Source organism: Hordeum vulgare, chromosome 5H (genome assembly GCF_904849725.1).
Source record: "Hordeum vulgare subsp. vulgare chromosome 5H, MorexV3_pseudomolecules_assembly, whole genome shotgun sequence".
Lineage (NCBI taxonomy): Eukaryota > Viridiplantae > Streptophyta > Magnoliopsida > Poales > Poaceae > Hordeum > Hordeum vulgare.
Genome location: NC_058522.1, coordinates 443,405,413 through 443,418,947, shown reverse-complemented (window position 1 = coordinate 443,418,947; position 13,535 = coordinate 443,405,413). Strand labels below are relative to the sequence as shown.

General features: G+C 49.8%; 1 protein-coding gene across 1 annotated transcript; it reads right to left on the bottom strand.

Annotated features, from left to right (window-relative positions):
- Window positions 1-454: 454 nt before the first annotated feature.
- Window positions 455-3,950, bottom strand: LOC123398059 (phospholipase D alpha 1-like). The gene is made up of 4 exons (XM_045092570.1): window positions 3,634-3,950; window positions 2,099-3,099; window positions 1,103-2,001; window positions 455-997 (listed from the first exon to the last, which is right to left on the bottom strand). The coding sequence occupies exons 1-4, from the start codon at window positions 3,766-3,768 to the stop codon at window positions 537-539; spliced, it is 2,496 nt and encodes an 831-aa protein (XP_044948505.1). The 5' UTR covers window positions 3,769-3,950; the 3' UTR covers window positions 455-536.
- Window positions 3,951-13,535: the final 9,585 nt, after the last annotated feature.

Sequence of the window (13,535 nt, the reverse complement as noted above, 5' to 3'; positions counted from 1 at the left end):
CCACTAATACCCAATTAAATAATGCCAGATCATTACGTAACCCCTCTTCCCACGTAACTACACGTAGGTGTAGCAAAGCTTCACAATAAGTCCACCAATAATGCTAGACCTGCGTAATCTATCTACGTAATCCTACGTGAGGTTCTTTCTAAACTAATCAGCATCCCTGATTTTCAGGACGGTGTGGGTCTCGGTCTAATTTCTTGTTCAACCATATTAGGCCAAATCAGCTAACACGTAAGTTATGTACAGTTTACATATATAACTTACATAAGTGTAGCAAAATAATGTTCATCGCATGTCCACACATGTTCATCGCATGAGATGACTCTTTGGTCCGATAATTTAGCCACCCAATCGTGTTGGCTTGGATGGCGTGTTTGGAAAATTCAAATTGGATTTCACTCTTTAGAGAGCTCACCAGGTGCCATCATACGCTTGCTTACTCTCTTTCGTGGCATGCTAATATAAAATCATTTAAATCATATGAATAAGGTTCGTCTTTACGTAATCCTCACGTGGCAGAAAGAACGGACTCAAGTGGTCAGGATGGCCGGAAGGGTGGCCGACTTCCTCCCCTTCACCGGCGCCCTGGTGTCGGGGAAGCAGCCGTCCGCCGTCAGGGCGGCCACCTCCCCGAACTCCGACACGCTGATCGGGAACGGCAGCAGGTGCCCTCGCAGGTCCTCCACCCTGTCCCGCGTGTACGCGTCCCACAGCGCCTCCGCCGCGCGCCGCACCGCGCGCACGCACTCCGCGCTCTCGGGCTCCAAGAATACGTCCTCCCCGGCGCCGGCGCCGGCGCACATGTGGCTCATGAAGTGCTCGTGCCACAGCGACAGACGGAACCCGTGCACGAGCCCCCGGGCGCGCCCGCCGCCCGGCCCGTTCAGGTGCGCCGGCTGGTAGCTCCCCTGCGCGATCTCGCTGTCCCGGTTGCCCGCCAGCGAGCGCTCGTTCAGGTTCGCCGACCCCACGATGACGTACTCGTCGTCCACTGCACAACAGGCCAGACACGGTGAGAGTGGGACGCCGAGAGCTCGCAAACGGCGACATGGCGCGACGCGTCATTAGATTAATCAAGGTCGCGGATAGCCCGCACCGATCATGAGCTTGGCGTGGACGTAGATGGGCGAGCGGCGGCTCGCCTGCGCGCGCCAGTAGTCCGTGCCCTTCTCCGGATTCGCCGGCGGCACGTACTCGGCGGGGCGCCGCGCCTCCCGGTTCCCGAGGCAGAAGAAGTTGAGGTAGTCGCAGGGGTGCGCCTGGCCGCGTAGCCCGGCGTCGTCGATCGCCTCCATGACGATGCCGTACATCATCTCCACGGTCAGCCGGTTCCACCGCACGATGGCCTGGATGGAGTCGCTCGCCGGCTCCCCCTCGGGCCACATCGGGGTCACGACGTAGACGGCGAACCGCTCGCCGCGCCGGATCTTGGCGGCGACCTTGAGCGCGATCTCGACGGGCACCAGGTTGAGGCAGCCGGAGTCCCGGTCCTCCGCCCACGACGCGCACCCGCCGAGGAAGTACTGGTTCTCGATGTAGATGAACCGCCGCGCGCGGCGGATGGCCTCGACGTAGCCGATCTGTATGCTCTGGTCGATGGTGAGGTTCTTGCCGCTCGTCAGCCCCATCGCGGCGGCCTGGCCCGGGTCGGTGGGGAATCCGACCACCGACGCGTCGTCGACAGACCGGAGCACCTGCACGTTCCACGAGCCGGTGCCGTCGTCGTTGTCGAAGGTGCAGGGATCGGGGAACGTCTCCGGGCTGAGGTCGAGCAGGCAGCCCCGTATCTTCCCCGGCGCCTGCTTCTTCCACCGGTGCTCGAAGTTGGCGAGCACGTCCCACGCAGCAGGGCCCTCGAGCCTGCAGTGCACGTCGTGCCACGGCTCCCTCGGTCCGCCGTACCGCAGCGAGGCGTGCCTGAAGTTGTTCTGCATGAAGTCGCGGGAGTAGGTCGTGTCGAGCTCCCGGAACAGCGTGTGGTTCTCATCGTCGTACCTGGTCGAACACCTCGCATCTCGTCAGATAAAAGTAAAACCATTGGTGATGATTTAAAATGCGTTGAAGAGAGTTGAACAGTTTGTGCTGCCAGGACCTGCCGTCGCAGAGGTCTATGCCGCCGATGAAGCTGACGACGTGGCGGCCGTCGGCGGTGCCCGGCGTGGCGGCGTCGAGGGTGACCGTCTTCTGGTGGTGCGTGAACTCGGTGCTGATCTCGATGCTCTGCACCAGGGTGAGCGCGGCGTCGGCGTCGCGCGGGCAGAGGAAGCACCGCACGTTGGTGCCATGGAAGAACGCCCGGGTCTGCTCGTCGTGCGTCTTCATCACGCCAGTGTTGCCGAGGAACGGGACGGACGTCTTGTCCTGCCACGGCATCACCAGCACCGTCACCCCCTCGTCAGCCTTCCGCTTGAGGAGCTCGCCCAGCGTGACGCCCTCCGCGCCGGGGATCATCCGGCTCGCGTCGCGCACGAGCGTGATCGCCGTGTTCACCGACCACCCGGCCACGTACACGAAGTGGCGCGCGTCACGGATCGCCACGTACAGGTCCTCCCACAGCCGCGCCGGCCGGTACGGCCGCCCGCCGTCGAGGCGAACTGACGGGTCGAACCCGTTCGACAGGTGCGAGTTCTGGTACAGCGTGACGCTGCAGTTGGTCCGCTCCGGGAAGAAGGCCGGCCTGATCCCCGCGTAGCCGGGCAGCCGTATGCCGGCGTCCCAGCACGGGTCAAGCTCGACGTCCAGGAACTGCAGCCAGACGCGGAGGCTTGGGGTGTGCGTCCCGTGCGCGCGATCGCCTCCGCGGAGGCCGACCCAGAGCTCGAGGGGCTCCCCCGCGGCGACGCTGGCCGTGGGCACGGAGCCGTGGCCGAGGACGCTGGCGCCGATGAGGTGCTGGCTCTTGACGGTGAAGGTGATCGCGGCGGCAGGGTAGGCGCAGTGCAGGCGGAAGGACTGGTTCCAGACCGGGGTGTTGCCGTGGGGCTCCACCTCGCAGGTGCGCGCCACCCGCGCCGCGCCGACGTCGATGTCCACGTACAGCCTGCTCCGCTGGAGGCAGTGCACGCCCAGCGACTGCTCCAGACTCTCCGTCGCCTGCTCGTGTATGTTCATCACCAGATCCGGATTAAACCACGTGGCGCCATTACGTTTACACCGCAGCAGTACTCTATAGCGTGCACACCAAGAAACCAGAGACTTTTGCCGTGCCTGGTCTAACGTACTCATCTCATCGGCATCTCCGTCTTGTCATGTTACGTTCATTTTTACCTCGACAAGCAAGTAATTAAGCACCCTGCAGAGGTGACATGAGCGGTGCAGCGGCGAGCTAGCTAGTGGTGGTAGGTGATCGCAATGTCCAGAAAGGAGGAAGGAGAGTATCCTTGACGTCCAAACCATCGGCTCACAAGCAACCATGCATGAGCGCCAAAGCAAAGGCTACGGCGGGCGCCACTAGCTGGTTCGGACGATCGGAAGCTTCTACAGCTGCTCATGGCGGAAAGGTGAATGGCATTCAGGCCAAACGACGTACGGAACTGGAGTGGACGGAGCAAGCGTGGCGAGAACAACCCAAGAACGAGTGAAGCGAGCACGAGCCATTCTGCATGCATGTAACGATCGCATATTTACCTTGATGATCTGGCCATGAATGGCGTTGTGGAGGTGGTCTGCCTCGAACACCGTCACCTCCAGGATGCCGTGGAGGTACACGGCGTCTGCGTCGGCGTCGGCGGCGGTGGCGGGGTGTCCGTCCTTAGAGCCCATGGCTGCCGTCCTTGCTGCTGCCGGTCTTCCCGCACCGATGGGTCTCTTTATACAGGAGTCCGGCCAGCCAAGTTCACACTGGCTTGCCGCTTGCCGAAGCCCCAAGGCTCCAAGAATAGGAGGGGAAGCCGGCCTCGGTGGGAACTCGGTTCACGTCCCTTTCCACCACGACGCACTGTTGCTTGCGTTCTTCAGGGGATGAGAGGAGAGGAGAGCAGAGCAGAGCCAGCATACCAAAATTCCCCACCTCTTTTGGCTATCCATGTGATGATTACCACCCGGCTCGCCTAATCTCTAGCCATCCATACGGGTGGAGGAAATGGCATTCCCCTAAATTCCTAAGCATTGCTGTTGCTCCGGAAAGTCCATGCTTAATTGCTCAAAGTTCAGTAGGTTTCTCACCCCGTTAGATACTCTCTAGATCATGTGTGTCATATGATCGGCGAGCTCGTCTTCTCACATCCCTGCCAGCTCGTAGAGATTTTGTGTTTCGGTTGAGTGATGGAAAAGGAGACGACTCGGGTTATGGTATGGCATTGTAATTCTGAACTGAACTTAATTAGTTGGAAGCCTGGACTTGGCCGGCCTAGGAAATGAGACGTTGTGACAATAGTAATGCTAGACTTACAAAGGTTTATTTAACCTTTCAAACTAATTCTTCTCTTCTCCTTGATTTTCAGGAAGGATGGGGTTCCTCATTTTTAAATTATCAATCACAATTTTACACATCAATTTATACGTAAAATCTTTAAATAAGTCTTTATAAATGTAGCATTACTCTTATGACAAAGTACTAGAAGATGGAGCATACGGAAAGCATGCGGCATCATAGATTCTTCCTCCCGTGTCATCCACCAGGAAGGGAGGAGAGTCTCATGCCTATACAAAAGAAACACAAGCAAATTGCATAACAGATTCCACATTTGGGTGCAACGCATCATAGGAATGAACAAACCTCACAAACCGTAACACTGTATTTCTACATAGATTCTTCACTTCTAAGACGAACACACATGGTAACGGCAACATCCCCAACGACACGTCTCAAGGAGCATAGGCTATCATGGATACAACCATAACAAATCTATGGAAGGCTTGCACATCCAACAGCCGCGTTATATAAACGACGCGCTGGAAAAAAGGGTTTTTGAACGCGTACACCCAACTCAGGCGTTCCAGCAGAGGCGGAAAAATCACGGGCGTTGCATAAGAAGTTCAGCGCGCGGGACGAAACGACATCGCGGCCGTTATCTCGTGCGTCCGCTCCCGCGCGTTGCACACTCAAGCGCTCGCGAATCACCTTCTCCTACCTCCCGCTTTCGCTTCGCCCGCGCCCCGCCCGCGGATTCGCCCGATGGACGGCCGTGCCGACATCACACTCACCCCTCCGTACGCGCGCGACCCCGTCGCCGCCTCCGCTGTCGTCGCCGCCGGCGCAAACCCTAGCGCGGGGAGCTCTGGCTTCGCCTCCGCCAGTGCTTCTCCAACCACGAGCCTCGCGTGCGGCCTTTTCATGGCGCCACGGTAGACCTCGGCAGCGGGTGGCGGCGCGCCGAAGCCCGCCCTAAAGCCACGTGCCTCCTCCTCAAAGCTCCCAAATGCGGCGGTGGCGAAGAAGGGCAAGGTCTCCGGGAAGAAGAACAAGGCGGCGGATGGCTCCTCTAGACGACTGAAGAAGAAACTTGCAGGGAGTACGAACGACGGTGATCGAAGCACCGGTGAGCTCGCTTGCTGCGTCGGCGGACGATGCGCACATTGTGTTCGATGAAATGCCTGCAAGGTAAAATTTCGCTCGGTTTTTTCCGATGTTGTTTTTTTATGAATGGATACATATGGATGGCTTATTTGTTTTGTTGTACATACTTTATAGTTTAAATGATATATATATATATATGACAAATTTTATCTACAACCAGTGGTAGTTACCACCTATTTAGTTAGCCTTCACGTGTCCCGAACCTAGCAGCAAGGAAAGAAGGTGAGCTAGGCTGTCGAATATGGGCAGAATCCTCCAACCCGCTAGCAGACGTACGTAATTAGGAGGTTGGTTTGGATAATAAAGCAATTCCAGATTTTTAGGTGGTTTGGTACGTCCAACTTTTCAACTGATTCTCTAATATTTTTTCCAAACCGATCACACAAATAGAATGCTTTCAACTAACCACGGGTGAAGCTAGCTATAAAGGGGGCATTGTGGTTTCGCGTGAGACGCCAGAAGAAAGATCCCATTCGTATATTTGGATTTGACGGCATGGATAGAGGTGACGATATCCTACAAGTATATTTTGAAACATACTGTATTTGTTTAAACGGGCTCTAAAAGTACATTGTACATTTAACAAGAGTATGAAGCGTATTGATTTGAAGAAAATAGTATGATATAAGGAGTATGGTGTATGTTGTATTTCAGAAAAAGTATGTAGTATATATGGAGTAAGGAGTATATTGTATTTGAGAAAAGGTATGTAGTATGGAGTAAGGAGTATATTGTATTTGTGAAAGATTATGTAGTATGGAGTAAGCAGTATATGATATAAGAGTGTTGTGTGCAGCTTGATAGGATAAAATACAGAAAATATGAAGTATATAGAAACTGTAGTGTGTAGTTGTACAGCTATTATGGAGTATATACCATTTATGTAAGCAAGTATGTAGTATGTCATTATGGTGTATACAGAAACAAGTGTACGTATACGCGGCGCCCGGCCGACAAACCTAATTCATTGAAGGTATTTAAAAAATTGGAATATATGGAACAATAAATATTTACATACTACTTAAATTCAAACAGTTTACTGCGAATATACACAGGAGTATATTTACTTTTAGATGGTGCTTGTATGAAGTACGAGATGGCAAAATCATATACATGCACGTGTTGCATCCATACATCATGCAGTTTGTCATCCATGCATGTGACAGTGTTCTCATGAGATTCCCGTTTACTATAAGAAATTCAATTGTAGCTATACCTCGCGGCCGTCGCCATTGCCTTCACGGTCATTCTGTAACGTTGAAAATTACTAGGCACGACGCCGGCCGCCACCAACCGGTGACGAAAGAAACTCCGAAGAGATTAAACAATTCGATAGAGAAAAGAGAGATCAGCTTGTTTGTTATTGGTAACTAAAAGGTACAGATAAAAGCTATTTTCACGTAAAGAGACTGGCTATGTTCGTTAGTAGCCGGATAAGGATGAGGTACCATGGATTCAAAAAAAAGATAAGACAATCAATTCTAATTGGGTTGGGTGAAACCTCATTTAGCCCGTTAAGTTCTCGAGACGATCTAGTATAAAGGTTACGCTCCATCCGTGCACAACAGATCAACGGTGGATCCTTAGGTGGTAACTACCACTAGGTGGTAGAATCTATTATATATATATATATATATACATCCTACCACCCAGGGGTAGTTACCCCACATGTTGTATACACTATTATGCGGTAGTATATACTCCCTCCGTTCCTAAATATAAGACATTTTAGAGATTGTATTATAAACAAATACGGATGTACATAGACATATTTTAGAGTATAGATTCACTCATTTTACTCCGTATGTAGTCTCCTAGTGAAATCCCTAAAAGGTCTTATATTTTGGAACAGAGGGAGTATACTAATTTATAATTTTAATTATGTTCATATACTATATATAAGATGTTCCAAAGTGACTTACATGAAAAAATTACAAGTTAGCACATAGTTTTTATTATATTTGTGAAATACATATATATTTATACGTAAAAAAGACCATACACAAAATATGATACATACTACCAAAAAATAGTATATATATATATACTACCTAAACATTATTATATACTATATACTACATGTACATACTATCAGATTTGATAGATACTACATACAACATACAAAACACAAGTGGTGGTAACTACCACCGGTGGTAGATAAAATTTGTTATATATATATGTGTGTGTGTGTGTGTGTGTGTGTGTGTGTGTCAACTATGGGTGTTGGCTCCAACAATTCTCATTGGTCTCAAACCAATGAGATGCATTTCGATGATCATGAGTTTGAGGTGGACGAGGATGGTGAGGGTATCATCGATGCACCGAAAGAAAGAGCGGGCAACTACACCATGGACGAAGACGTCTTGCTATGCAATACATGGTTGCAAGTGTCTAGGAATGCCACCGTTGGAGGGGGCCAAAGTAGAGATGCATATTGGATCCGGATGAAGGTGCACTTTGATTTGCACAACAAAAGTGGAATAAGATCTCTTCGTTTTTGGTGGTCGACAATCAACAGAGATTGTCAAAAGTGGGCGTCCCCACTTAAGGCGGTTGACACGTAAACCAAAGTGGCACTAATTATAGAGATATGGTAAGTGTCATTTCATTCACGATTCTTCCATGTTCACGCTTCTTCTTTGTTCATGATTTTTCTTTGGTGTTTCAAGTGATAACTTGTTCTTTTGTTTGTAGCTCACTATTGCAAAAAACTTATTTCAATGAGAGGAGAAGAAGACCAAGAAAGGAAATATGAAGAAAGGGAGGCCATTTACCTTGCCCCATGGCTATGAGGTGTTGAAGTATGATGAGAAATGGAAGGTGTCAGTGAGGAGACCAACAAGCACAAGAGAAGTATTGATTTGGATGATGATGAGGCAGAGGCATCAAGTGAAGACGACAAGAGAAGCCCTACACCAAACTCGGTTGCCTACTCTAAGCAAAAAAAACTAAATGGAGGCAAGAAAGACGCAAAAGGAAAGAAGAAGAGGAAAGGCGATGATGAGCTAAAAATTTCTATGGAAGCTATTGTGAACGCAAGGAAGGAAGCTAACAAGGTAATTAAGATGGCAAGGAACCAAGATGCAGCGGCCAAGGTTAGGAGGTTGGTGGCCGAGGAGAGGAGGGTGGAGGCCGATGAGAGGAAGGTGGCATTGAAGGAGAAAAAATTGGCCATGGAAGAGCGAACTAGATTGTTGGAATGGGAGAAATCATTGATCTTCATGGACAAATATATCCTCGATGAGAAGCAAAAGGAGTACGTCAATCTTTCTTGTGAAGAAGTCTTGGTACAAAAAATAGGCATGGGTGGCTTCGGAGCTACCATGGGAGGCATGGGAGCACCTCCAACCATGGGTTCCATGGGAAGCAAGGGAGGCATGGGTGGGTTCGAATGCATGGGAGGCATGAGTTTTGCGTCTCTCATGTGAGGCATGGGAGCACCTCTGAGTGACATGGGAGGCATGGGAGCACCTTCGGGTGACATGGTATCGCTGTCAAAACCGGCGGATCTCGGGTAGGGGGTCCCGAAATGTGGATCTTGGATCGATGGGTAACAAGATACAGGGGAGATGATGTTTATCCAGGTTCGGGCCCTCTTGGTGGTGGTAAAACCCTACGTCCTGCTCTTGTTTATATTAATGATGGAGTATCGAATACAGAGTTGATCTACCTCGAGATCATATGTTATGATCTAAACCCTAATGATGTAGACGTTGTGTCTAATGAATATCTATCAACTAGCCTGACCTCGGCTTATATAACACACCGGAGGCCTAGGATAACAAGAGTCCTAGTCGGCTACATTGGTGGAGAGGAGTCTTTGTCTTGATCACCAAGTCTTGTGGAATCTTCCTCGTATATGTCATCGGCTGCCCGAAGTAGCCCATGAGTCCAGCCCGTAGAGATAGGCCGGCGGCCCGAGGACCCCCTAGTCTAGGACTCCCTCAAATGGGAGGCATGGAAGCACCTCCGGGTGACATGGTTGGACGCATCTCTTCCAGTGTGTCTCACGCACGTTCATATGATGCCGTTGAAGATCATGCCAACACCTTCCGAGCTCCCCATGTTGATGCAGCGCATGATGATGAAGAAGAGGAGGAAGAAACATCGTGAGATGAGGAAGAAGAATCAGAGGAAGAGGAGGATGAAGATGAGGGGGATGAGGCATGACTGTTGATGTGCCATTTGTTTGTGTGAATTTATATGTCATGAACTATGTTGGGTGATTTTGAACTTGGTTGGATGATGAGATGCGATGTGTCATGTCTTCAAAAAATTTATGTCATGAACTATGCCTTGTTTTGATGTTTGAAATATCACCAAATTGGCAAAAAATGAATATGTTGCAAGCGTCGGCTGCTCGCGCGCGGTGTAGTTTAGTGCACCTACTCGAGCGGCTCGCACACGCTATATTTTGCGGCGGTCGCTGGAGCCAGCGCTCTCCGGCACGCTAAAATGGCTATTTCGGCACTGGAAAATTCTTTTAGCGCGCGCGGCGGTTGCGCGGCTGTTGGAGATGCTCTAAGACGAACACACATCATAACAACAACATCCCCAACGACACGTCTCAAGGAGCATAGGCTATTATGGATACAACCATAACAAACCTATGGAAGGCTCACATTTCAAACATAAAAATATATTTTGCTACCAATCCTCTATCCAGCGTATGAGGAGGATAAATTCATTCTCCTCTAATTGACACCTAAGAGGACCTCTGAACCCTTATGGCACTTAGAGGAGCAAAATCTATTCTCCTCGACCGTCACCGAGTCGTCGAATAAAGTTTTGCCCTCTCCCGTGTCAAGATCGGCGATTGAAGATGAAGTACACTACATAGGCAATACTATGCACTATAAAAACCCACTATTGTGATAATACATGTTTGTCACGGTAGGTCACGTTTTATGTCACGCATGTACATCCGTGAGGATTTTATGTCAGAATGAAGATAGACATACCTGTGTTGTCGTACAAGTGTTCCATGACAATACTCCATTTATCATCACAGAAGTGCCCTCAATGATAAATCACACATCCTGGAAGTGATTTCGTCAAGGGTAACGTACACGTGGGAGCCACCATAACGCATCAACGTTAAGCTATCCCGTGTTGGTTTTGGAGCTGAAACCCGTTAATAGACACAACCAATGGTGATTTTCCACCTGTTAATTTCTCATTCGTCGACGGAACCACATGTCAGCTCCGCATTGCGACAGATGTCATCCATCCATTGGACGGGTGGCGCCTATGATACGTCAACAGGTGACATGGCTTAACAATGGCCCATTAGTATAAACAAGTCGGCTCAATAACGACATTCTTGCACATGGCCCATTTATAGCCACGAACCAAAAGGAGGGTATCAATTCGTCCCATCATCGTCCCATTTTCCATTCGACATCATTGCGTCCCATCGACACCTCCGCCCCATTAACAATCCGCTATGTCAATTATGGTAGGGTGTATTTTCGGCCTATTTACAACCCATGCTGGAGTTGGGCTGTTTTATGTGAGGTCTATCTTTTGGCCTTTTAACGACCTGTTAAAGAGTTGGACCTTTTCATGGCCTGTGTAAATTTTTGGCTATTAATGGTTGACAATACACTTGGGCCATTTATAGTCTGATGTGACATTAAGCCTATTAACATACCATGTCCTCGAGGTCAAAATTACGGCCTGCCTTCACATTCGGCATGTTAAAGGCCTATGTAGTACGTCGGCGCATTTATGGCCCGAGCCACATTCGGCCTGTTAACAACCAATCATGTAATTGGACTAACACTGGTCTAAGGTAGGGTTCGGCCCATGGGCTTCCCACCTCATTTCAAGACCAAGCTTTCTTTCAGCATGCTAAAAGCGTTGGGTATCTTATGGCCCATCATGGCACGAGTTGAGTTTCAACCTGTTAAGGGCCCGTGACCTATGTGGGCCAAATAAGTCCTGCATCTTATTTTGGGCCTATTAACGGCCCATTGTTACTATCAGTCCATGTTACGACCCGATGTTTACGGCCTGATATTTTGGGGCCTTCATTGGTTTTGGTCTAGTTATTTTCAATGGGATATGAACAATTAGGGACCATGACTGTTCAACACGCAGTTTTGGGCCAATCCAATTATGATCGGTTATGCCTCTGGGCCGGTTGGTGTGATTTGGCCCATTGGCCTCCTACGATGATTTCTACCTACAAGCATAATGATGAAACCAAATGTAGGGGATATGACCCGTGGGTATACCAAAGTAGAGAAGTTGGCGCTTTGAAACATTCCGACCGACTACCCCCCCCCCCTGACTGCCTGGCTGTCCGACCGACTGCTCTCGCTGACCTGCTACCCTAGCCTCGGGCCGGCCGTGCGGTATCCTGTTCAACGCCCGTCCCATCCATCCGTATTAGCTTACTATGATGGGACATAACCTTCCTAGTAAAGTATCCATTTATCTCCCAGAAGGATTTCGGGCATTATCGGTAAAGTACCAGGAGTCACGAATGGGTTTCGGGGTTCCACCAGGAGGGGCCACCCACCTGAAAGGGGACCAAACAGGCCCAAGGGTGGCGCACCACCCCTGGTGGGCTGGCCGGCCAGCCCAAGTGGTCCTCTTCAGCCAAAGTGGATAAAGAGAGAGAGGTGGGCCAAACCAAATAGGAGGAGGAGTTCTCCTCCCTCCTCCTTTCATCGGTCGAACCCTAGGAAAAGTCCCTAGGGCGCCACCTCTCCCATCCCTCCTAGATATAGTGGAGGGTACAGAGACTTTTTTTCACCACAAGCCATGACGCAACCCTCTCTCCGCCACCACTTCGTGACACCCTGATGACCCACAAGTATAGGGGATCAATCGTAGTCCTTTCGATAAGTAAGAGTGTCGAACCCAACGAGGAGCAGAAGGATCTCACAAGTGGTTTTCAGCAAGGAAATATCTGCAAGCACTAAAATTGTCGGTAACAAGTGATTGTGTGGTGAGATGATTCGCAGCAAGCAACAAGTAACAAAAGTAGCAACAGTGCAGCAAAGTGGCCCAATCCCTTTTGTAGCAAGGGACAAGCCTGGAAAAAGTCTTATAGGAGGAAAACGCTCCCGAGGACACACGGGAATTTCTGTCATGCTAGTTTCATCATGTTCATATGATTCGCGTTCGTTACTTTGATAGTTTGATATGTGGGTGGACCGGCGCTTGGGTACTGCCCTTACTTGGACAAGCATCCCACTTATTATTAACCCCTCTCGCAAGCATCCGCAACTACGAAAGAAGAATTAAGACAAAGTCTAACCATAGCATTAAACTAGTGGATCCAAATCAGCCCCTTACGAAGCAACACATACACTAGGGTTTAAGCTTCTGTCATTCTAGCAAGCCATCATCTACTTACAACTTCCCAATTCCTTCCTCTAGGCCCAAATAATGGTGAAGCGTTATGTAGTCGACGTTCACATAACACCACTAGAGTAAAAACAACATACAACACATCAAAATACCAAACGAATACCAAATTCACATGACTACTATTAGCATGACTTATCCCGTGTCCTCAGGAACAAAAGTAACTACTCACAAAGCATAATCATATTCATGATCAGAGAGGTAATGAGTAGCATCAAGGATCTGAATATAAACTCTTCCACCAAGTAATCCAACTAGCATCAACTACAAAGAGTAATCAACACTACTAGTAACCTTACAAGTACCAATCGAAGTCGCGAGACAGAGATCGGTTACAAGTGATGAACTAGGGTTTGGAGATGAGATGGTGCTGATGAATATGTTGATGGTGACGAGTCCCCTCCAATGAGAGGAGTGTTGGTGATGACGATGGCGACGATTTCCCCCTCCGGGAGGGAAGTTTCCCCGACAGGATCGTCCTGCCGGAGCTCTAGATTGGTTCTGCTCAAGTTCCGCCTCGTGGTGGCGGCGAAACCACGAAAAAGCTCCTCCCTGATTTTTTTCCTGGACGAAACCCTCCATATAGCAAAAGAGGGGAGCAAGTGGGCCAGTGGGCTGCCCACAAGCCCTC

Excerpts from the sequence above, each read along its gene's own strand:
- LOC123398059 (XM_045092570.1), bottom strand. The coding sequence starts at position 3,768 with ATGGGCTCTAAGGACGGACACCCCGCCACCGCCGCCGACGCCGACGCA. Across the intron at positions 3,100-3,633 it reads TTCATGGCCAGATCATCAAG|GCGACGGAGAGTCTGGAGCA; the intron begins GTAAATATGCGA and ends ATACACGAGCAG. Across the intron at positions 2,002-2,098 it reads ATAGACCTCTGCGACGGCAG|GTACGACGATGAGAACCACA; the intron begins GTCCTGGCAGCA and ends GTGTTCGACCAG.